Raw genomic sequence first — 22,739 nt, 5'->3', positions numbered from 1 at the left:
GGGAGGTAGGGAGCTGGGCAGAAACAAAAGAAAAGCAGAGGTAGGCTCAACCCACGAGTTAGTGATCAGATGTCTGCAGAAAATGGAATGGATTGTTCAGGATGTAGGCTTGCCAGACTGAGCAAAGAAGCATGTGGGGCACCCAGTTATATTGAAATTTCAGACAAAAAAAAACCTAATAATCCCATGCAATATTTGGGACATGCTTAGACTATATAATAAGATCATTCCTTGTTTATCTGACATTCAGGTGTATCTGGGCATCGCGGATCTTCTCCGGGAATCCTACAAGGACGGTGAGTTTCTGTCCCTGGAGGTGTACAAGCTAAGTCTGGAACACTGCACAGAAGGCTCCGGTATGGTGATTGATAGAGACAAGGGATGGGGGCCGTTAGCTGAGGAGCCCCATCCCACCCCCCAACCCGGAGTCTTCTGCAGCCTCTCTCCCCAGGGCAGAGTGTTCAGGCAAGGGCTCCACCAGAGGATTTAATTCACTGTCCCTGAGCCTGGCAGTTCCTTGTTTAGAGCTCTGTCCTTCAGCGGCTTGCATCCCGCACCCCACATCCCGCTTCCATGAGCAGCTAGCCTGGGGAGGGGTTGGTGGTGCAGGGGGGCCGAGCTCATTTCTACCGCTGGGCTGGACACAGATGTGGCCCCACCGACCCACCTGCCCCCCAGGGCTGGGCTTCCTTCTCCCTCCTCACCCTTTATCAAACGCCTCTCCTGGGTGGCGAGCTAAGTCACCCGCCCCCGCGCTGCTCCCTCACCCTGCCGTCAGCACACACACTCGATTAGGGGGATCGGAGTGACTTACAGGGGCCCCTCTTCCCCAGGGTCGGTATTTGCATAGGGTGATGGATGCAGAGATGTCATCTAAACACATCGGCACTTTGCATTTTAAACAAAGCAATTTCCAGAGGAAGCCCGGGGAGCTTTGTGTCCTTCCAGGAACATTTCCTCAGAGCCAAGTTCTCTTTCCTTTTGGCCAGCATTTTCCACTACATCGGTCCCCAGTCCCTCTCTTCGACTGGCCTCCTGCTCACTCCCCACATGCCACTGCATCGGCACAGTACTGACCGTGGTGTGGAGCAGGGGGTGGGTTGCATGTTCCCTAGGATGAGGAAGGACGTCGATCCCTGGCTCCCTCATAGGTGCCTGACATCGACCCCCTCTCCCAGGCCCGCCCTGCGGGAGATCCTGCAGAGTAACCTTGGCCGGAGCCAACCACCTGCCAACGTGGTTTGAGAGACACAAGATACTCGCTCCAAACATCTATGTCCACCTCCCCCTCCCAAGATGCCAGTCGCCCCTAATGTCCTCAGTGTTCTGTCTGGGGGACCCTGGATTCCTTCTCGAAGCTCTCACTTCTGATATCACACAGCTGAGACTTCTCCTCTTCACAAGGCTAAGCCTTCTCCCCAGAGACCTTTAGTGTTGATGATAAAAAAGTCACCATAATATTGGTCCATAATGTTAGGCTGAATGTTCCCCCCCACCGCCCGAAGACAAGCAGGAAAGAATAAGGTAGGAAGTCCCTGGAATTTTGTCCCCAGTAATATGGTCTGAAGGCCAGCAGCACCCTCCCAGCTCAGTTGCTTACAAGGGGCATGACTTGAGGGGATCTAATACCGCTGTCGGGCACATGAGCAACAGGGCACAGAAGCCTGCTGAGAATACTTGTTCTGGGCCTCTCCTTCCTTTCCTGTCCAGCTACAAATATGAGCGAGCTGAGGTGGACGGGCAGCAAGCTGTCCTTGGCAGGGGTGGGGGCAGGCATCTGCAGCAAGGGGTGGCTTCTGTGAGGCTGGGTGCTTCCCTGCTGTGGGAGGAGTGGGCGAGAGGAATCGACACGTGTTGAGCACCTACTATTTGACCCTTCAGGTGGCTGGTCTGAAACACGGCATGGCAGTTAAGAAAAGAGGCTTGAAATGAACCTGTACACATCTGGATTCAAATCCGTGCTCTGTGACTGTAAGCAAGTTGGTTAAGCTTTCTGAAGCTGAAAGCTCCTATAAAATGAAGACGGCAGCATGTACGTCAAACACTCGTGGGGAATGGAGGGGACAACCTGTGTAAAGTGTCCGGGATACAGTAACATCATTGGCTTGGCAGCCAATCCGTTGAGGACAGAAAGCTTGAACCACTGTATCTCAGTGGGAGAGACAGATTTGATGATGTTCCTCCCTTGCTTCAAACTCTGCCAGGGTTTGTTTCCCCTTTGTTCTGAGATAGCAGTGTCTTTAGCAAGGCTGTCCAAGTCCCGGGCAGGCTGGCTCCTCTTCTTTGCCTCTCCTCTGCCACCCACCAATCAGACGGTCTTTCTTTTCTTCTCCGGTCTCTTGAGCAAGCCTGGAACACCTCTTTCTCTCTGTCTCGTCCTGGACAGCTCCCTCTTTCCCTGAAACACCCCACACGGCCTGCCCTCACTCCCTCCACTTCAAAATTTCAGTCTCTGCCTGCTTCTGCCATTTGGCTTCCTTGGCCAAACCTCCCCCATCCAAAGGCTTCATTGGTCCCTTGTTACCTGCTCCTGCTCCCAGGGGTCACGGAAAGTCTCCTGCATAAGAGACCCTTGCAAACCGCTAGTTCGAAGTTCATCTTCTCTGCCAAAGCAGCAGCACCCACCGTGCTCCCCAGATCTCACTCCCTGCCAGGTGATGAATGAATGTGCAAAGACGGCAGGCCGAAGTGACCAGAGTCGCTTGGGAAAAATGAGGGAGGCACACCTGGGATCGGAAAGAATTTGCCTTTCTGGGTGTTTGCTGAGAGAAGATACAACTCCCTGCCTGGGAACTTGGAGGCAGGTCCCCAGAAGGGCTCGTCCCGGTTCTGTGCAACTCTCCTGTGCCTGGCCAAGCCCACGGGCAGGGATTCTCTGGGATTCCAGGGGCTTCTGTCCTTTGGGAGCAAAGTGAATTTGCAGCAGAGGCAGAATAAAGTGTAGGAGGTGGTAGGGTTTTCACTCTTCCTCCGGTTGGCCCCCGACATACCCTGTGCAAGCGAGGAGATTTTGCTCCCTTCATCAGCTTCCGGCCCTCCCTCGGGTCCTGCAGGAGAATGGAAGGAAGTCCAGAGGCTAAGCCGGCCTAGGCGAGGAAGAGCCCCCGAGGCTGAGCCGGCCAAGCTGGGGCAGTCTGGAGGTGCCCGAGAAAGATCTATGGGAGCGGCTCTGTGCGGGGCAGGGAGACGAGGAAAGAGGTTCTGATGAAGCTTTGCAGCGCATTAAAAATGTGATGTCCTGCAAATGGTGTGGACCAAGCTGAGGGGAGCAGAGATTTGGAGCACTTTGGGCTATTCTGTAGCTCACTGGATTGTTGTTTTCTTTAGCAGTGAGTGGCTGGGCACTGGGGCTTCATCTAGGACTTCCATTCAATGCGGGGCCTTAAGAATGGGCCCCGGAGTGGAAGTGCAGTCCATTCTCTCGTCTTCCTGGGCCAGCCAAAGAGCCTGGCTTGCCCCTCCTTTCTACCCTATTTTGGCCTCGCTCCAAGCTTGATCGTGGGGGCTTGTCACGTCTGCCTGTGGGAAGGTCTGGTTTTCTCTCTTCTCCACACGGGAAGTGGGGAGAGACTCTTCAGGACCCAAATGAAAGCCCCGGTGCCTTCACTTTGCCTTGTGACAGCTGCGAAAGGGCTCTTGGCACAGATGGGCTGGGCATTTGGCTGACTGCTTTTGAGGCTAGAGAGAGAGCAACGGAGGGCGGTGACTGGGTGTGAAAGGGAATTCATGGCTGACAAAGATCCTGTCTGAACATCTGTGATCAATGAAGTTTACTCACTGCTCCCTATTACCTGCCTGCATAGCCTGCTGCCTTCCCGGCGTCTCTGCCTGGACATTCAGCAGCATCTCCAACTTAACGCGGCTGATTCTCCCACCTGGCCCCCAGACTTGCCTTCTCTGCTTCTTTCCACCTCAGTGGATGACAACCTTGGTGGCTTCAAATTAGAGCCAGGACCCAAGTGTTCCTTCATACCTGCTCTCTCCTCTGACCCTGGTCTAAGCCATTCACCATCCTGGTCTTATCAATCCAGCAGCCGAAGTTGCCTGTTGAGATGTGCAATCATGGCATTCCTCTATTCAAAATCTTTCACTTAAGAGTGAAAACCTCACTTACTATGGCCTCATGTTCCCTGTATGACTTGCCCCACTCCCTCTTGCCTCAAGCCGTTCCACTTCAGCCACACTTGCTTCCTTGATGTTCACTGAACACACATGGCATGCTGCTACCTCAGGGCCTTTGCACATGCTGGTCCTGCCTGGAGAGCTTTTTCTCTGGATACCCATGTGCCCTCACTTTCTTCATCTTACTATTACACGTGACATTCTCACTGAGGCTGCTCTGACCACTTCTTTTAAAATCGTATCCTGCCTCCCCATTCCTGATCCCCCATACCCTGCTCTTTCCCTCATGGAACTTACCTAACAAACTATGTAATTTGGTTATTTATTGTGCTCATTGTCTCTTTCTTCCTCTCACTAGAGTGTGCGCTCCATGAAAAAAGAGATTGTGCTTGTTCTCTTTACTGATATAGTCTCCATGCCCAGAACAGTGCCTGGCACAGGGCAGACCCTTGGTAAGTATTTGTTGAAGGAATGAATGACCCTATGTTGTATTTTCCCCTTTCACTTATTTGGTAACAAAAAGAGGGGGAAAGAGTATTTGGAGAATGAATGAAGAGAGATAAAGATATGAATGAAGTTTATTAGCTAGTCTGATCACAATTAGCCATACAGATGGGAAGAATTAGTACAGAAAATCCTAAAATACAGATCGTCCGAGAAGTATTTCTATTTTGATTATGTTATGTGATGTTATGGTTGTCTCTTTCCTATTTTTTCTTAAGGTGGCAGCATGAATACCAGCTGTGTGTGTGTGTTTGTGTGTGTCTGTATGTGTTAAGTGTGTATGCATACACACCTGTGAGGTAGCGAGGGGAAATTACCTAAAAATAATCCACAAACTGGGTACTTTCATTCCTACAAAACATTGCATGCATAAGACTTGCTAAGTATCAAGTTCAAAGACTACTATGTGAATACGACCTTCCAAGAGCTTCAGGAAACTTAGAAACAGCTTATTGAAAGTTGACCAGAGCCTGAACTACCCATGTATATGAGTTCTGTGGGCATCAAGGTTGGCTGGTTGTCTTCTAGACTTCCAATTCTACTCTTCTTGTGTAATAGCTGGACAGTTAAGGGGGACTAGTGCTCCCCTGAATCTGGTACAAGTAATCCCTTAAGGGAAAAGCACAAGAGCCATTTGGATTCAGAATGATGCTCAGATATTTTCCATGGTTGTAAGAAGAGATGTTCTTTCTCTGCTTACGATGTGAAATAAAATGCTGGAAGCCCTCTTGCTACTATGAAAGAGGCTAGCTTGAGGACAAAGCAGACAGCAGAGGGCAGAACCGAGAACCAAAGAAGCAGAGCCACAGCCCTATTGACTTTGTGAACCTCTGGATCAAACCCTACCTGATGCTTGCAACATTTCTGGACTTCACATACATCCAAGACAATAAATCCACTAAGCTGGTATGAACCAGGATGTCTTTTATTTTCAATGAAAGGCAACCTGATACAGTGCTCCTCACTTTCTTTTAGACCAACCCCTCTGCTTCTCACTGCTCCCAAGTGTGGATGACATCTGTGTCCTTCGTGCAGCCAGCATTATGATCACGCATACACAGACGCATTTCAGAATCCTAAGGCAGTGAACTCTTTTTGGTTTACATACATGTGATGTTCCATTTTTCTGTCAAAATGTAGATTAACTAGGATGCCTCACGTTAATGTTAAAACTCTAGTAGCAGGGGGCCTCACAGACCTACCTATGTTTTTCAAGTTGCATTTCTGAAGCTTTGCTGAACATGCTTTTAAAATGCCTACTTGGGGGCACCTGGGTGGCTCAGTTGTTAAGTGTCTGCCTTTGGCTCAGATCATAATCCCAGGATCCCAGGACTGAGCCCCCCCATCAGGCTCCCTGCTTGGCTTGGCAGGGGGTTCTGCTTCTCCCTCTTCCACTCCCCCTGCTTGTGTTCTTTCTCACGCTGTGTCTCTATCAAATAAATAACATCTTAAAAAATAAAAAAACAAAACGCCTACTTGAATGCCCGGAGAACTCTTGAGGCCGGTTCTCCAGCCAGCCAGGCCCAGCATCGGCCTGAGGTCTAAGGGCAGCGCTGTCCAAGGGACAGCGAGCCCGGAAAGGTCACGGGTGAAGAAACTCTCCAACAGGCTGTTCCTTATTTATTAGATGCCAGATACACGGGACCAGGACAGAAGACTCCTAGGGCATGTGATTTACATGGGGTGTGTGGGGGGGGGGGGGTCCCAGGGGAGAACACAAACAAGAGGCAGAAATACATACACGGGGGGAAGCAAAGAAGGACCGCCATTTCAAAAAATATATACATCTTATGAAGCCATTCCAGCCATTTAATCATTATCAGAAAATAAAACAATCTTTCCACATCGTGCGTTTCTTTGGTGCTCTTCCACGGGCCTGGGCCCTTCTGTCTTCCCGTCCCGTCTGTCACCCCTGCCCTGCGCCCCGCCCCGGACTTCTCCCATCCACACAGGGGTAGCGGGGGGCCTGGGGGAGGGAAGAGGGGAGGCCCCTGCCACGGAGCTGGGTGTCGATTCTGGCTACTCTGAAGCCCTGCCTGGCCTCCCCACCAGCGCCCCGGTCCGGTCTCGAGTCTTCTACTCGGTTCTTCAGTCGTGGCCTGGGAAATCCTCGGTTTTCTGGATGCAGAAACGGGGGGCCACCACCCAGGTTCACGTGTGACACAGTCAGTCTCGAAGCTCTAGGAAGGGTGGGGACACGGGTACCAAACAAAACCCAGCCAATACCACCTTCTCCAGGGTTGGATTTTTACATTTTATTTCTTGGTTCATTTCAATGACCTGTATCATGAGAGTACAAGTGAGAAGGGCAATTTCGTCTTTACAGATTTTCCATGAACAGCAGATCTGGGGACAGGGAGGGAGGCAAGCACGTTCTGCCCATTGGGAGGGGTAGGGCGGGCATCCTAAGCTCTCCTCGCTTCCTCATCCCCCACTAAGCCAGGGCCCCCTTTCCCAGGGAGGCCCCCGAGCTGGCAAAACCTCCAACTAAAAAGCTGGCCTACATTTTATCTCTGACCGTCTGATGGCTCCGTTAGTACACACCAGGGCCTTTCCCACCGGCCAGAGCTCCCAGTGCGCCGGAGCCATCTCCCGCGGCCACTGGGGTTTCAGAGAAAGAGCAGCGCCCCGCGTGCTGGCCCAGAGCCACCTCCCCCTCACAGGTAGAGGAAGGATCTGATGGCAGGACGCTTGCAGAAGCCCCGGACCCATCCACACACGGACTCCCACCCACCCCAAACCAGTGCAGTGAAGATGCTTCTTCTAAAAACGGCTGGTCGCAGATACCAGCCTCGCACAGGCCCCGGCCACCAGCTCGGGCCTCACGCTGACACTGGAAGTGCCACCCGGGGGAGAAGGTGCCACCCTCAGCGCCACCCCCCCGACCCCACCAAAGCACACAGCACAGCAGAAGGCGGGGGGAGAAGCTCCCAAGGAGCATACCCCAGCTCCTCTCACCACGAGGGATCTCGGGCTCTGACCTTAGGGTGTGGCTCCTAACAGCTCTCAGACTGGGGGGCTTTGCGTGGGTCCCTTGATGCTTCCATGCCTGTGAGCCCGCCTCGGGACTGCCCAGGCAGCTAAGGATGAAGCCATCCTGGACAGTAATTCCAATGCAGACCGTCACGTGGCTTTGGCCTTGCACTCCCCACAGGCTAACAAGACAGCACACTTCATCTGGCTGTGAGGCCTCTTGGAACACTATCTTGTTCATGAGGCCAACAGAGAGCCACTCTGCAGCCTCTGGGTCTCAGCTAACCCTCAGGCCTGGGGCGACCTCACAGCACAGTTCAGAGGGGTGGTGTCTGGGGGCAGAGAGGCAGCAAGGTGAAACCAGCATCACCTGCTTCCCATGGAAGGCTGCAGGGCTGTGGGAGCCAGCACCTGGCCACCTGCTGTCCTAGCGAGGGGCAGGCCGATCCACCAGCCTCTCCAGTGCTAGTAGGTCTGGGTCCCCGGGTAGGGCTGCTCTGGTCTTTGCTTCAGAGGGTACCTTCTCCACCATGCCTGACCCCACCTTCCTCTTCGGGGGACCCCCTGAGCTGCCATCGGCCAGCCTGTGCTCAGCAGATGGGCTGGTAAGAGCTGTCCGGAGTGGACCGACTCTCAAGGCCACTCACAGGAATCTGGTGACTGTCCCCATCTGCCTGGGGCTGCGGGGTTTCCCTGGACACGGCTTTTCAGTGCTAAAACCAGGAACATCCTGGGCAAACTGGAGTGGTCAGTCACGTGACACAGGAAGACGGAGCAGGGGGTCCCCCCATAGGGCTGGCCCTTCACAATGCATTTGGGGAGCTATGTCATGCCTTAGTCTCAGGATGGTAGCAACAGCCCCTCCTGTGACACTGATTGGCCTAACCGTTCAGAATGCAGGGCACCGGGCGACCTGAAGTCTACTGCCCTCAGAAGCTAGCCCCACGGGGATCCCGGCCGGCAACTTCCCGAGCCCACCATCTTCAGGGTTCCCCACCTGCTTATCTTGCTTCTGGGATTTTCTGTGCTCAGCAAAGATTGGTTTGAGCCTTTCCCCATTTTGCCACAATCCTCCCATGACTGCCAGCCTGGAAATCAGTGCCTAGGGTGCCCTCAGAGGTGGCCAGGCCCCTAGTCTCCCCCAAACTGCCACAGGCCCATCTGCTCCGAACTGCCCAGAAGGCTGACAGGGCCAAGCAAGAGGAGGAGCTCTGTGGAATACTGCCTGGCCCTGCTCTTCAGAGGCAGCACTGTTCCCAGCTATGGACCTGAAATCCCCTTGGCTGCCTGAACCCACCGTGTAAGCTGAGGTAGGGGCAGGAAGTAGCAGGATCTCCTAGGAGAGGAGAGGGGGAGGACAGGTGGGCCTTGATGCTGTGGTGACAAGCAGGTGTGTGGGTACCAAGGGGTGGGTGCCCAGGAAGATGCCCGAGCTCTGGCAGCTGCTCTCTGGATGGGGTCCCTATCGGGAGGGGAGTGTGCACCAGGCAGAAAGGCTGCAGGGCAGGGGGCCCTGGGACTGGGGAAGGTGTGGGGCCGCTGGAGGAGCCCCAAGTAGCAGAGTAGGCAGGGCCTCTGGAAGAAAGCCCCTGCCCTCTGGGAAGGGACAACTTCCAGTGGCACCCAGCCTGAATTGGGTGGGGTCCTGGGCACTGAGCACTGCCCACCCTGTGGGGTGGGGGCGTGGGGGTGGGGTTAAGATACGCACTACTGTCTCCTGGGGCTTTCATGGGCGGAAGGAGCACTTCCTCGATGGTCTCCAGTTTCAAGGGAGTCAGCCCTGGCCCAGACCTCAGCACTGCCCATGGAGAAGGAAAATCATACCCAAGAAAAAGCCAGTTACAGATGAGCCCACGCCCTGCCCTCCCCTCCCTGTTCCCCTGCCCCGCTGTACTCCGGACTCCACGCACAGCCAGGAGGCGAGAGAGCCCTTCCTCTGGGACTGCCCGTGGCCATGATACAGGGCTTGAAGGTTGAGGCTGGTGGCTGTGGAGGTCTCCGCGGCGGTCCGTCCGCCGGTCTGTCCACAGGTGGGAGTCGGTCCAGGTGCCGGGCCATCAGACCTTGGCCTCCAGCATCTCCAGGAAGAGTTTGTGCATGGGCACCTTGCCCTGCAGTTTGACGCTGTAGAAGTGCTGCACGGCCTTGGCGGCCGTCTGCCGCAGCAGGGGCAGCGTCAGCAGCAGCTTGCCCGTCCTCCGGGGCTCCTCGTGGCGCTGGCTCAGCTCGTAGTCCTGCAGCGCCTCATGCAGCAGGTCCTGCAGCTTCTGCACGGCCTCCAGATCCTCGATGTACATGGAATCTGCCGGCATAGGGAGAGCATCAGTGGGCGCAGCCCGGGGGGGGCAGGCAGGCGTGGCCAGACCTCAGCAGGGGGGTTTGGGGGGGGGGTGGCTTGGGGCCCTGGGCTATTGCCCCCCTCCCCTCACTTGACTACGGAGGCTAAACTGCCAGCCTGAGGTCACAGAGGCCCGTGACAGAGCCGAGGCTTGGGGCCAGGGAGCCATCTGCACCTTGGAAGGTCATCTCTTGAGAAACCACCAAGAGGGGTCAGCAGAGACCCTGAAGGACTTGGGACGTGAGCAGACTGGTCATGCCCTGGAGATGCAAGGTGGACTGTGGAGCCAGACCACTGGAGCTGGAGTCCTGTGTACCTCCCTTGCTAGCTGGGTGACTTTAGGCAAGGGGTTTAACTTCTCTGTGCCTTACTTTTCTGAGAGAATAGCCACATGTACCTCAAGAGGTTAAGTGAATTAATGCAAGTCGAGGACTAAAAACAGTACTTGTCCCGAAGTGAGTGCCCCACTGGTGGCACCATGACCAGCATCATCACTGGGATGGTCACTGCTGCCGCCACCAGGCACCAGCCCATCCGCTGGTTACAGCATGCAAACACAGAGAAAGGGGCTGAGCTCTGTGCCCAGGTGCCCTGTGGCGGGGGTCTGGGCCGGGGCCCGAGACAGCATGGCCAGATGCACGGGCCACAGTGACAGCGGATGCTATTGGGAGTCCTCTAAAAATCCCGAGGAGGGCTTTGGACTCAGCCATGAGTCACGGGTTCAAATGGAAGTTGCCTAAATCCCAGCAGGGCAGGCGGGCATCTGCTGACAGCTGGCTTACAGTGGGGTCCGAGCTGAAGCCAAGGCCATTTCCTGGCATTCAATCCCTGGACTCAAGGGAAAGAGCCCGCCTTCTTCTGATATTCCTTAAAGAGCTCGAGCCAGCACCCTGCATCGCAGTGCCCAACCTGCCAAAGGCATGAAGCCCCGGGGGTCACATCGGTCAAGTGAACTGGGAGCTCTGGGCAGGCAGCCAAGGCAGGCGGAACAAGGCTCCCGAGGTCCTCAAGAGAGCAGGGCAATGCCCGTGCTTGCTGGGTTAGTTTAGGTACCAAACCGCCAAGGGCAGCTGTTTACTGGCTGACCCCTGTGACTCCTTCTGTCTGACCTTTTGCAGCCACGCTCAGCCCATGCCTTCAGGGTTCTGCCTCTTCCTCCTGGGAGAAGTGCCAAATGAGGCAGATAAGACTCTGGAATCTTTGATGCTGTGTTACTCTGACCAAGTTACTCAGGCTCTCTGAGATTGTATCCTCATCTGTAAAACGGAGCAAATGCCTCCAGAGGGTAGTGGTGAGGATTAAAAGAAACAGCACATTACCAGGCACTTACTTAGTAAGCACCTGATAAATGTATTATCATCATTACCATGAGGACTCAGCCTAGGGCAAGTGCCTTCAGCATGCTGGGGTATTACCAGCCTCATACCCAAGATGCCTCCACTCCTACACTCCCAGCAGGTTCCAGAACGTGCACCCACAATGCGCTTGTCCCTCTAAGGCTGGGGATGTGGCCATCCAGACCCCCTGCCTCTCCGACAGCTTCCTTGCTCCTCCCCCTACCCTCCCCAAGGAGGCCAAAATTGGCAGCTGCCTTCGACCAAAAATGAAATAAAATAACATTGCAAGATTAATTTCTTTGCAATCCATCAGCGAGTCTGTATCGATGGCATTGATAAACTGTTAATTACAAAATCAATGGCTATGAATTTTTTCTGCTGTCAGGGAGCCTTTGAGATGCCCAGGACTTGGGGTGAAAGACGGCCACAGGCTCCTGAGGGGCTGGGGTTTGAGACCCCAACCTGTCTCCGATGTGCTTCACGCTTCTGCCTCGCGCCAGCCCCCTCAGCCAGGTGAGTGGTTCCGCCCTGTTCTCTCCCCCTGCCCTGGGCTGCACAAACTCCGCCTACTTCCTGAACTACCTGTACCTGCTCTGTGGCCTGGGAGATGGGGCAAGAAAGGCAGATCCCTGGCACTTTTTCTCATGTGACAAAGTGTGTACTCAGGCCACACTTGATGCTAGCAAGGGTGCTGCTGAGCTCATGTTTCTAAGCCACGGCCAGTCATCAAGTTCTGTGTCCGCATGTGTGTGTGCACATGGGTACACGTGCATATGTGTGTGTATTTGAGCATACATATGTGTGCGTTCAGTGTGCCCATGCCTGTATCTGTATGTGTGCAAGTGTCTATGCATGCACATGCCTATATTCGTGACCACGTCTATCTACATGCGTGTCTACATGTGCACGTATCGGTGTGCACACAAGCAAATGTCTGTGAGCATATGTGCATGTGTGCACACATGTCTCTGTATGTGTGTGCACACATCTGTATTTGTGTGCCCGTCTTCATGTGTATACGTGTGTGTGTGTGTGTGTGTGTGTGCACGTGTGCCTGTGAGATCAGAGCAAGCGGATAGCAAAGCTAAAATGCCGTCTGAAAGCTGGTCCAACCAGGCGCCGAGGCCAGCGGGGAGGAGGTTGACAGTTGACCTGCCTCCCACCTCTTCACTCCCCTCCCCCCGCACGGGCCAGCCCAAGCTCTAGGTCAACGATGAAAAGGTCCAGAGAGTCTAAAATCAAGGATGTACCCCCTGAGGCCTGGCAGCCTTGCTGATCGCACCGTTCCCACTCCCATTTCCTCTGCTGCCTGTGGTCCCTCCGCCCACGCAAGCTCCTAGCCCCTCTTGCCAGACCTGGTCCCTGTGCTTCCCTCTGAGTTGTTGAGTGCAGGCTTACGGGGCAGGGGGCTGTTCTGCAGGGCAGGTAAGGGGGGAGTTTTGTCACTACCCATTTGTCAAATCTGCAGACCCACACCACACAGGAAGTAAACCCTGATGGCATCTAGGGACTTGGGTTAATAATAATGTATCGATATTGGCTCATTCATTTTAACAAATTACTGCACCAATACAAGATGAGGAGTCATGGGTACAGTGGTGGACGGGGTGGAAGGGGGGCACAGACCTATGGCAGCAGCTGCTCAATTCTTCTGTAAATTTAAAACCATTTTTAAAAAACCCAACAGGGGGACACCTGGGTGGCTCAGTGGGCTAAGCCTCTGCCTTCGGCTCAGGTCATGATCTCAGGGTCCTGGGATCGAGCCCTGCATCGGCCTCTCTGCTCAGCAGGGAACCTGTTCCCCACCCGGCTCTGCCTGCCTCTCTGCCTACTTGTGATTTTTCTGTCAAATAAATTTAAAAAAAACAAAAAACAAAAAAACCCAACAGGACTGGCATTCTCTCACAAAGAATATACTACCAGTTTGGAATCTTAAAATGTAAAGAGTCTGTTATAAAAGCCTGTAAAATTTTCATTATCATTTTGCATTTATTTAATAATAAAAGGGAGTTCTAAAAAAAAAAAAAATAAATGCTTGCCTATCTGGATTAGCTCAGGTTCCCCAAAAGCAGAGCCCCAATCCAGGGTTCGGGGGCTTGGGATGTCTGGGGGCTGTGCCTTCAGGAGAAAGGAAGGGAGAGAGGCAGGCGAGAGTGAGTGTGGAAGCAAGCAAAGTGAGAACATGGCCTTGACTTTGGCCTGATCCATGCAGAGCTCTGATCCCACCCTGCAGAAGCTCAGACTTGTGTTCCCTCATGTGGGTCACCGCTGGCTAAAGGTGCCAACGTACTCAGCTTTCTAGGCAAGACAGGTGAGGGCAGGTCTTGGGGAAAGGGACAGCTGGGAGCTGTTAGCAGCGGAACTCAGCCGCTGGGGCACGGGAGCACTAACCCAGTAAAGGGGGGCTGACCAGGGCATCTGCGGCATCTCCTGCCTTTTCTATGAAGCGATCTGCTGGGGAGCCAACTGTCTGGGTTTGCCGGCGATGGAGGGCTTCCGGAACATGAACAACAGGATCAAGCAAACCACTTGGTCATCCTATCTGTTCTGTCTCTCCCTGGGAACCAGCTCTCCCTCTTCCCTGTGCTGATAACATTTGTTTCCTCTGATATTAATAGTAATGATAATAATTAATATTTATTGAACATTTCCTCGAGGTCAGGCACTGACCTAAGTGCTTTATCTTCAGCTGATCATTTAACAGCAAAGTGCTTGGAGGAGGTATTGGGATATCCCCATTTTACAGACAAGGACAGGGCTGAGGAAGGTTGCCAACTTGCCCAGGGTCACACTGCTACTAAGCATCAGAGCTGTAATTTGAACCTGGGTCCCTCGGACCCGGACTTGAGCAAGAACTCTGACACATGCCGCCCTATAGCAAACTTGCCTGACACACTCTCTTTAGGACAGGGAGCCTGACTTTCCCCTGCATTCTCCACCTGCCCCCACCTGGCTCAGTGGGGGCCGCTCCCTAACTGTGGACACAGATTACACTCCAACTCGCTCACCTGCATCGCCAATGCCCAGCCCCTCTCCCCAGGGATTCCAGCCAGGAGCTGGAAGGGGCTGAAGGAATGGAGTGATACCTTCTTTTCATTTTTTTAATTAAAAATAAATTTTTAAAAAGATTTATTTATTTTAGAGAGAGAATGGTAGAGAGCAGGGGCAGGAGCAGCGGGAGGAGAGGGAATCCTCAAGCAGACTCCCCACTGAGGACAGAGCCCGATGTGGGGCTTGACCCCAGGACCCCGAGATCATGACCTGAGCTGAAATCAACAATCAGATGCTTAACTGACTGAGCTAAGCCACCCAGGTGCCCCATGAAGCCTTTTTTTTTTTTTTTTTTTAAAGATTTTATTTATTTATTTGACAGAGAGAGGGGTCACAGGTAGGCAGAGAGACGGTCGGGGGTGGGGAGTGGGAAGCAGACTCCCTGACAAGCAGAGAGCCCAATGCAGGCTGAAGGCAGAGGCTTAACCCAGTGAGCCACCCAGGCAGCCTGAAGCCTCCTTTTTAATGAGAGTCCAGACCAACTCGGTTGGGCAGGTTTTTCTCCCTTGTATCTGAGCAGTTTGACTAGGAGACTCAAGGAGCAGTTTTATAAGCTGGGGGTTGATTTTGCAGAGGACTTTGGATCGAGTCCTAGCTTGGGCACCCCTTAACAGTGTCACCCTGGGCAATTTTCACCTCCCCAGGCCTCAATATCCCCATCTGTAAAATGGGGAGAGAATCAGGAGACCCTTGCTCATAGGGTTGTTGTGTAAGAATTAAGTAAGTTCCTAACTAATTTACTGAACAAGCTTAACACTTATGCGCCGGCATGTTATGAGTATAATATAATCCTGTATAAACAAATCCCTGCCCCAATCTGGTGGGGTAGGGACTCTTTAGTGCTCCCATTTTACTGATAATGAAAATGAGGCAAAGAGGAAAGCGACTTGCCCAAGGTGGGGGTGGGGGGGTGGGGAGCAGGATTTGACTCTTAGCAGCTTGGCTATGAAATCTGCGTTCTTAACCAGCATGCCAGGCTAGGCATCAGAGGCCCAGTCTAGTGTCCTACAAATCCAGGGCTCGGGAAGCACCTGCCGATTGCTGGCCTTCATCACCAGCCTTTCAGCTTCAGGCCAACCCGTGCACAGTCTCTGGTGATAAGAAGCTCCAGCATCTTCTCGCCATCGCTGCCGCACCCCCGCCATGGTGGCCCGGCTCAGAGGCTCCGCCCACCAAGACCTCTGGGAGCTCCTGCTTCGGGACCCACACTTGCCCTTACCTGAGTTGGCCAGAGCCAGGGCCTTGAGTGTCACAAACTCCTCCTTCTCCACCTTGAGCTTCTTGTACCTGCGCACCAGCTGCAGGATGGCCCGGTAGAGCTCCAGCAGCCCGGCGAGGCGGGAGTGCTCCTCGTCCATGACGTAGTCCTCAGCGAACACCAGCTTGTCGTCGTAGGGTAGCGAGCGGTACACGATGCCCAGGATCAGGATCTCCATCCAGGCGCTCTGCAGCAGGCTCATCTGGTCTCCGAGAGACAGGTTCGAGAAGCCTGCGGCAAGAGAAGGGGCAAGGAGGGAGGCAGCAATCAGGTGGGCTGGCTGGAGGAGGGGGTCCCGGGCACCTCCGGATCCCACCCCGCCCTCTGTCCCCGCTGGACTCCTCCTTGTCCTTCCCTCGATCAAGGAGTCAGATGGGAAATTAATGCGAAAGACTTACACAACAAGAGCTCAGTCAATGTTGACAGTCACTATCACTATTATTGTGAGTTCTATGCTGTTTTTTTGAAATGTCTGTAGAGGCTTTTTGATTAATTAAATGCATCTGTAATTTAAGGAGTTGTTAAATTCATAGCAGAATCAAGAGGCAGCAGTATAGGGTCCCCTTCCCCCCAGAGGACTTTGTGGATTTTTCTCTCTGCTCAGCCAGGGGAGGCTTTGGTGTTTTAAAAGGACACCTGATCCTCAGTGCAAAGTCTCAGCTGTGTGTGCTGACCCAAGGGCCCAATCAGGAAAGAGGACTCAGCTGTTCCCGGCCAGTGACCAACCCCGCTCCCCATGACCACAGCCTGGGGCCACTAAGAGCTCAAGAGCCTCCAGGGTCAGAGGGTACTTTCTCACAGGCAGCCTGTCCCCCAGGGGTCAGACCCCTGCTGCCCCCGCCATCACTCTCCACCTAACAATGACCTGAGCTGTCCTGCATTCTGTGAGCTTAGAATCATGGGAGTGTCCCTCCCGGCTAGCAAGGACGCCGACTCCAGAGCAGAAGGAGGTCAGCGATGGGGAAGGCTCCAGAATTATGTCACCGTCTGGTCCAGCGTGCTCGGGAGACTGCCTGGGCCTGAGTCCTGACTTCCCCTCTCCTAGCTGTAGGCTGACCACGTGAAAGCTATGTTAACTGCCACGAACTCAGTGTCCTCTTTTATAAAATGGGCAGAACAGCAGCACCTGCTTCAGAGTCGCAGGACATCTAAATGAGACAATGGTTGCAGAACCTTGTATCATGTTCTCAGAGCCCACACAAATGTTACTGATGAGACAAAAAGCCCAGAGCGTCATCGCCCGGCCAGCCGGAGCCAGGGTGGTGCCTGAGAAGGTCGCTGTGATTGCTGTTTTGTTGTCATTAGCATGCTGTCCGCCTGACTCCCCTCTCCTTTCTGCGCATGGCTGGAGGCCCGGGGTAGTCCCGAACTTCGGCATAGGCCCACTGCTCTGGGTTTCCACGGAGTCTGTCCTACTCTCCCCTGCTGTCCCCTGAGTCTAAACTCCACTGTCCCTCTCCCAACCAGCACAGACGTGGTCAACTTTAGGGGGCAGTCCGAGGTGGAAGCCGCTTCACCAGGTGGGCTCCCCTCTGCTGGGGAGCACCCTCTCAGGCCAGGCATCATGGCTCCTGAGTGCATCTATACTGCCCCCTGCCCCCGCCCAGGCTCATCACTGGCTGCCGGCATCCACAGTGACCGACAGACAATGACGCCGATGGAGAGGGCTGGGTCGGTCACCGGCCTCTCCTCGGGGACAGGCTGTGGCACCGGGTGGAGGTGGGGGTAAGGTGCGTGCGTGCTGTCTGGATCCCAGTGCACAAGGGGTGTGTGGCAGCCTGTGGTGGCAGGGACAGCCGGGAGGTAATAAAAGGCAGATAGAATGGACATCCAATTTCCCTTATCGGGCCTCTGAGCGGGAGAGGCCTTGGGCGACATTAATTAACAGATCCCAATCAGCCGGCTCGTGAGGGTGTGTGCACGCAGGGACACGGGGAGGGGGGTACAGGGGGACACCGGGGGCTGCGCGGGAAGCGGACAGATCAGGAAGGGAGACGTAGGAGGTGGACAGGGCGAAATCAACAGACAATTGAATCGGAAGGCTGCAAAAGGGGAGGTGAGGAAGAGCAGGGGCTTCCGGAAAAGAGAAGATGCCGCGAGGCCCACTGCGCAGGTACGACCCCTAGAGGTAACAGCGTGCTTCTGTCTCTTCATTCCTTGGGCAAATCCTCACTGGGCACCTGCGCCAGGCACTGGGGACAGAATGGCAAGATGGAACCAGAACAGGCTCCCGTGTGCAAGATCTTGCAGTCCAGAGGGAAAGGGTCGCCCAAGCCCCGAGCTCTGCTGGGATCTCAAGGTTAGGACAGTTCGAAGGGCCAGAGAGATGGAGGGGCTCTGAGGACACACCATGGGCGAATGTGGCCCCAGCTGGAAAGTGCGGGAGCCTGAGTCCTGCAAAGTGAGAGGACATCTGTCGGGGGTGGTGAGGACATCCAGGTGAGCGCAGCTGCGTGCCGGGATGGGCTTCCCTGTGCTGCCCAGCAACTGGCCTGGGACAAAGGTGACACCCAATGCATATTCCTAACAGAATCGCATGAACCAATGCCACTGGGCCCTGACTCTTAGGGGACCAGAAAATGGACCCACAAAGAATCAGTGAGACCCTCTTCATCCTTTAGACACAGGTGTCACAAACTCCTCCAGATTCCGCCGCCTCTGCTCCTTGTGCACAAGCCAGTGACAGGTCCTCTGGGTAAGGGCAGAGCAGGTAGCGGGAGGAAAGGAGCCGGCGCCTCTGAGTGTTTGTGCCTCCCTCCAAGGCTAGACCTCCTTGAAGAAAAACACTAGAAGGGAAAATGAAAAATAAAAACAGCTCTAGGAAAAAGGAGGGGAGGTGACAGGGATGGAGGGGAGGTGACAGGGATGGAGGGGAGGGTTTTGTGGACACATTTTTATCTAGTTTTGGCTTTTGAATCTGTCCATACTAAGATGTTCCCCAAATAAAACTAAATCGAGCATAAAACAAAAGGCTTGCCCCCGTCAACCTAGCAAGTCCACACTGGGAATTTCTCTCACATAGATAACTGGGAAAGGGTGTTTGTTAGATCGGTCTGCTGGGATCTCAAGGTTAGGACAGTTCAAAGGGCCAGAGAGATGGAGGGGCTCTGAGGACAAACCATGGGCGAACGTGGCCCCAACTGGAAAGTGCGGGAGGCACCCCGAACAGGAAACAACCTAAATGTAACGAATGTGATACATGTAATTACCATATAAACCTAATTATTAGCTAAATGAATGGCACATTAAAAGCCACCAGAAAGAATGAGGCAGAACTGTTTTTGTGGGTGTGGAAAGATACCCATGAGTGTAAGGAAGATATAACTGTATTAAGGGTACAGACACCAGAGCCAGACTGTCTGATGGAATTCTAGCTCTGCTGGCCACTGGCTGTGACCCTGGGCATGTCCACGTCTCTGTGCCTCAGTTTCCTCCTCTGTAAAATGGGAATAATATTAATACTTCCTTCATGGGACTGTGGGATGAAATGAGCTATCAGAGAGAACACTTAGTACAGTGCCTGAACCCAGGAAAGTGCTACTGTGTTACATAATTAAATGAAAGAAGCAGGATATAAAGCAGTGTTAAAGAACAGCCCTATGGGGCTCCTGGGTGCCTCAGTGGGTTAAGCCTTTGCCTTCGGCTCAGGTCATGATCTCAGGGTCCTGGGATCAAGCCCTGCATTGGGCTCTCTGCTCAGCAAGGAGCCTGTTTCCCTTCTTCTCTCTCTGCCTGCCTCTGTGCCTACTTGTGACCTGTCAAATAAATAAATAAAAATCTTTAAAAAAAATTAAAAAAAAAAAAAGAACAGCTCTATGGTAGGGGGAGAACACGCAGGCGCAGGCACAGGTGCACACAGACGTGCACACAGGGACTCTACGTGCACAGGAAATTCCCAGGGATGTTTTAAGAAAGATGAGGAATTTGGAACTCCTAATATCCATTCCTCTCTCACATCTGACATCTGTACTAGAAGCCCATATCCTTTCTTTTATTTAAACCCAAATGCAGGGCTGAAGCACTCCTCCCTGCCCTTCCACCCAGCACCCTCCACTTCCGCTCTTCTGTGCTGGGCTGGGTCTCCTCCATCAAGCAATCAGCAATTCTGGGCCTGGGGCAGGGCTTGCTGCCCAGAGAGGCTGGTGTGGCCCGGGGCCCTGACATCACACACTGCCCCCTTGAGGTCCTGCTGGGCGCTCCCACCGGTCTCCCCAGGTCTCCCCCCTGGAGCTCTGCCCCCAACCCCTCATCCCCTACCACCAAAGCTGCTTTATCTGCACCAACTGATCTGATAACATTCAGGCTCTTCCCAAGCCCCATCCCCCAGTGATGTGACAGCATGATCTCCTAGAATTTAAGAAAAGAAAAAAAAAGCACATAATTTGTGGCAAGTGGAGTTCATAATCTGTTAATTTATTATCGTTTCTGTCGACCTGGAGGGCCATTAGCAGAGGTAATAAAGGGAGATGTAATTATAGGATCTGAGGCCACTCCAGACACAGCTGCTGTCACTCGGCAGCCCATATTTCACTGGCCGCTGGCATTCCCTCCCCCGTGGGAGCCAGACGGTGGCTACCTGGGAGCAGGGCTTCTGGAGGAGGCCTCTGGGGGGTCCTCTGCAGAGCCGGCAGGACAAGGCTCTCCTGGGCTGGGGCAGCCTGCGGGCCGCCTGGGGTGGCGGGATTACTGGCTAATAGTCCAGAGGCTGCAGTCTGTCAAGGGATACCCACTGCCTCTTCAAGGCTGCTGCCCCTGGTGCGTGTGTGCTGCTCATGGGGAACAGGATGTGGGCCCTCTATTGACTTGGGCTCGTCCCCTGAGCAACGCAGGGCTCGGGGAATTCGACTCAAGGGAGAAGCCTGCGTGCGGCGTAAGGCTGCGGTAGATGGACTTGAACGCAGGGCCGCAGTGCTGCATGAGTCGCCATCAGCCTTGGCTACCCCCAGAACTCACCCCTGCAACATGTGTGCTCAAAAATAGGAGTGAAAGGAGCGGGCTGCTGGGAAAGGAGTTTGTGCTCAAATGATCCTTCCTCCTGGCCACGCTGGTCACTCAGTGCCCATGTGCACAGGTCAGTTTCTGGGCTCAGCCTTAAAACTCGTGTTCTCGGCACCCCGATGCCTTCTGATGGTCATGGCCCACCATCCCGAAGGCCTAGCTCAGGTTCAGCTCTCTGTCCCTGTAGCCCCTGGGGTCCCTCCTGCCTGGTGACTCTAGCCTGTGGTTCTTCTTGCTGCATTCTAAGTATGCGGGATAGGAGATGGCAAACAGGGCAGAGGGGAAGTGACACGGGCCGTGTCGTGGCATGCATGGACGTGCCCGATACTATTTGGTCTCTTTTCATATGGTTAAAATTTTCCATGAAAAAGTATTTTGTTGTTTTGGTTTTTTGTTTAAATTATCCATCTTATTCCCAAATGAGGTCCTCAGGGCAGAAATTAATTGAATTCTTTGTGTCAGCCCCAACTCCTAGCAAGAAACCTTACATACAGCTAATGCTCAATAAATGCATGCAAAGACAAGTATGAAGCACCCTCTGTGTGCCAGGCTCTGAACAGATCCTGAGAGTCTAGCCCATACTGGCCCACGAGATAGGGTTTCCTGTGCTTAAGTTAAGTGGGCTGGGTGCCAACCTGCGCTGTCTTAAGAAGAAAGTCCTGTGGTCGAGGACAGGATGGGCAAGGGTGGATAGCAGTCCCAGTGGGGGTGGGGTTGCTGGCTTGCACCTACCCTGCTAAAACCTCTCTTTCTGGCTTTCTCTCCTTCTCTCCCTTAAAGGCTAGTGAGCAGGTCTGCAGGTGAGTTTTCTGTCTAATCTGAGACGGAAATAAGTCGATTAGTTTAAATATATCAGGCACTTGATATGTCATCGTGCCTAATAGGAGGTTTACATGTGGCGGCAGGAGACTCTTAATTAATTTTACCTTAAACACTAGAAGGTCAGGCCCAAATAATTCAGCATGCAAATTTATGCAAAATAGGCAAATTAGTGTTTCAGACAGACAAATGAGCCCCTATGTTTATTTTTTAATCAAAAAGAATTCAGCTTTGGACAAGGAAAAATGGAGATGGGAAAGGAGGCTTTTCATACTATTAGCAAAGACAATGACCCGGTCACGGTCCCGCCACTTGTGCCATACCCTCTGTTATGATTCCTGAGTCTCAGGCAAGGACACTAAAGCTCAGGTCGGTCTGAACCCGAAGTCTGTGCCCCTAACAACCACCCTGCTCGGCCCACTGCCCTCTTGGTGGGCACCAGCGGGAGATGGAGTTGGGGTGGGGGCAGGAAGATGTGGGAGAAGAGGGGTGCAAGGGAGAGCGTGCCTCCTGGTTCTACGCCCGCCCTCGGAGGTGTCGAGGGCATTGGCGGCAGAAGAAGCAGTGACTTGGGAGTGCCGCCAGGAGCCACTCCTGAGCCATTGCTGGGACACAGCAGAGGACTGAGCTTGTGGACCGGGGACAGCACGGGGAGGGGGAGAGGGAGCTGTACCAGATTTGGCCCTGGGTTAGTGGAGCAATCCAGGCTGAGGTGTCTTAAGCAGTGGCTTGACCCCACATCTGTGCTGAATCAGCACAGGCCAGATTCAAAGCCACTGAGTGTGTCATCCCAAGAGACTGAGCTCCTTAGTAAGGGCGCTCCAGCTCAGATCTCCTGGGAGCCCACCCCAAGTCAGAACCCCAGGAGCTACCAGGGAGTCCCCGCAGAAGAAATCCTACGCTTCCTGCCAGCTAAGTGACACCAGCATCACCTCCTGAGGCCTGGTCGGCACAGGACAACTCCTTCCTAAAGGCTGAGCACGCCTCTTACACAAGGACATTCTGACTCACTCCCATCCACTGTGGGCCTTGGCATGCGAAGTCTGGGACACCTTTGCTACTATCACCATGTGCACTGTATCCATTTCTCAGAGCTGGTGACAAACATGAGAAGGATCTATAGACAGGAAGATAAACTGCCCCGTGTCACAGAGCTAGTAAGACTCCAAGTCCACGGCGGAACACAGAATGTCCCCAGCACACACGAGACAAGCTGTTAGAACCGAACAAGGGATTCACTGCACAGCCTTTGCAAACTGCCCAACATTAGTGTAATGCAATGTATGTGGGTATCGGTGTCTACAAAAACAAAACGAAGGATCATGATCCACCGTTTATC

General features: G+C 53.6%; 1 protein-coding gene and 1 long non-coding RNA gene across 9 annotated transcripts in view; one reads left to right on the top strand and one right to left on the bottom strand.

Annotated features, from left to right (window-relative positions):
* The window catches only part of LOC309866160, a 204,353-nt gene extending 192,372 nt beyond the window's left edge, over positions 1 to 11,981 (top strand). For 4 of the 7 annotated variants that reach the window (XR_014312470.1, XR_014312471.1, XR_014312473.1 and 1 more), the window contains 4 exons: positions 251 to 296; positions 1,882 to 1,971; positions 4,481 to 4,574; positions 4,845 to 6,360. This is a non-coding gene — a long non-coding RNA (uncharacterized lncRNA). Of the gene's footprint in view, positions 1 to 250; positions 297 to 1,881; positions 1,972 to 4,480; positions 4,579 to 4,844; positions 6,361 to 11,659 lie in introns of those variants that run through there. The other 3 variants (XR_014312469.1, XR_014312472.1, XR_014312474.1) reach the window with 3 other exon arrangements.
* The window catches only part of ESRRB (estrogen related receptor beta), a 166,361-nt gene continuing 149,948 nt past the window's right edge, over positions 6,327 to 22,739 (bottom strand). Inside the window, exons 6-7 of one of the 2 annotated variants that reach the window (XM_082733624.1) lie at positions 15,545 to 15,814; positions 6,327 to 9,901 (exon numbers count right to left, since the gene is read on the bottom strand). In XM_082733624.1, coding sequence (XP_082589750.1) covers positions 9,657 to 9,901; positions 15,545 to 15,814 — 515 coding nt within the window. In that variant the 3' untranslated portion in view covers positions 6,327 to 9,656. The remainder of the gene's footprint in view (positions 9,902 to 15,544; positions 15,815 to 22,739) is intronic. The other variant, XM_082733625.1, reaches the window with a different exon arrangement.

Source organism: Mustela nivalis, assembly GCF_964662115.1.
Source record: "Mustela nivalis genome assembly, chromosome: 6".
NCBI lineage: Eukaryota > Metazoa > Chordata > Mammalia > Carnivora > Mustelidae > Mustela > Mustela nivalis.
The sequence above is the reverse complement of the archived record's forward strand: the minus strand, read 5'-3'. Positions and strand labels throughout refer to the sequence as shown.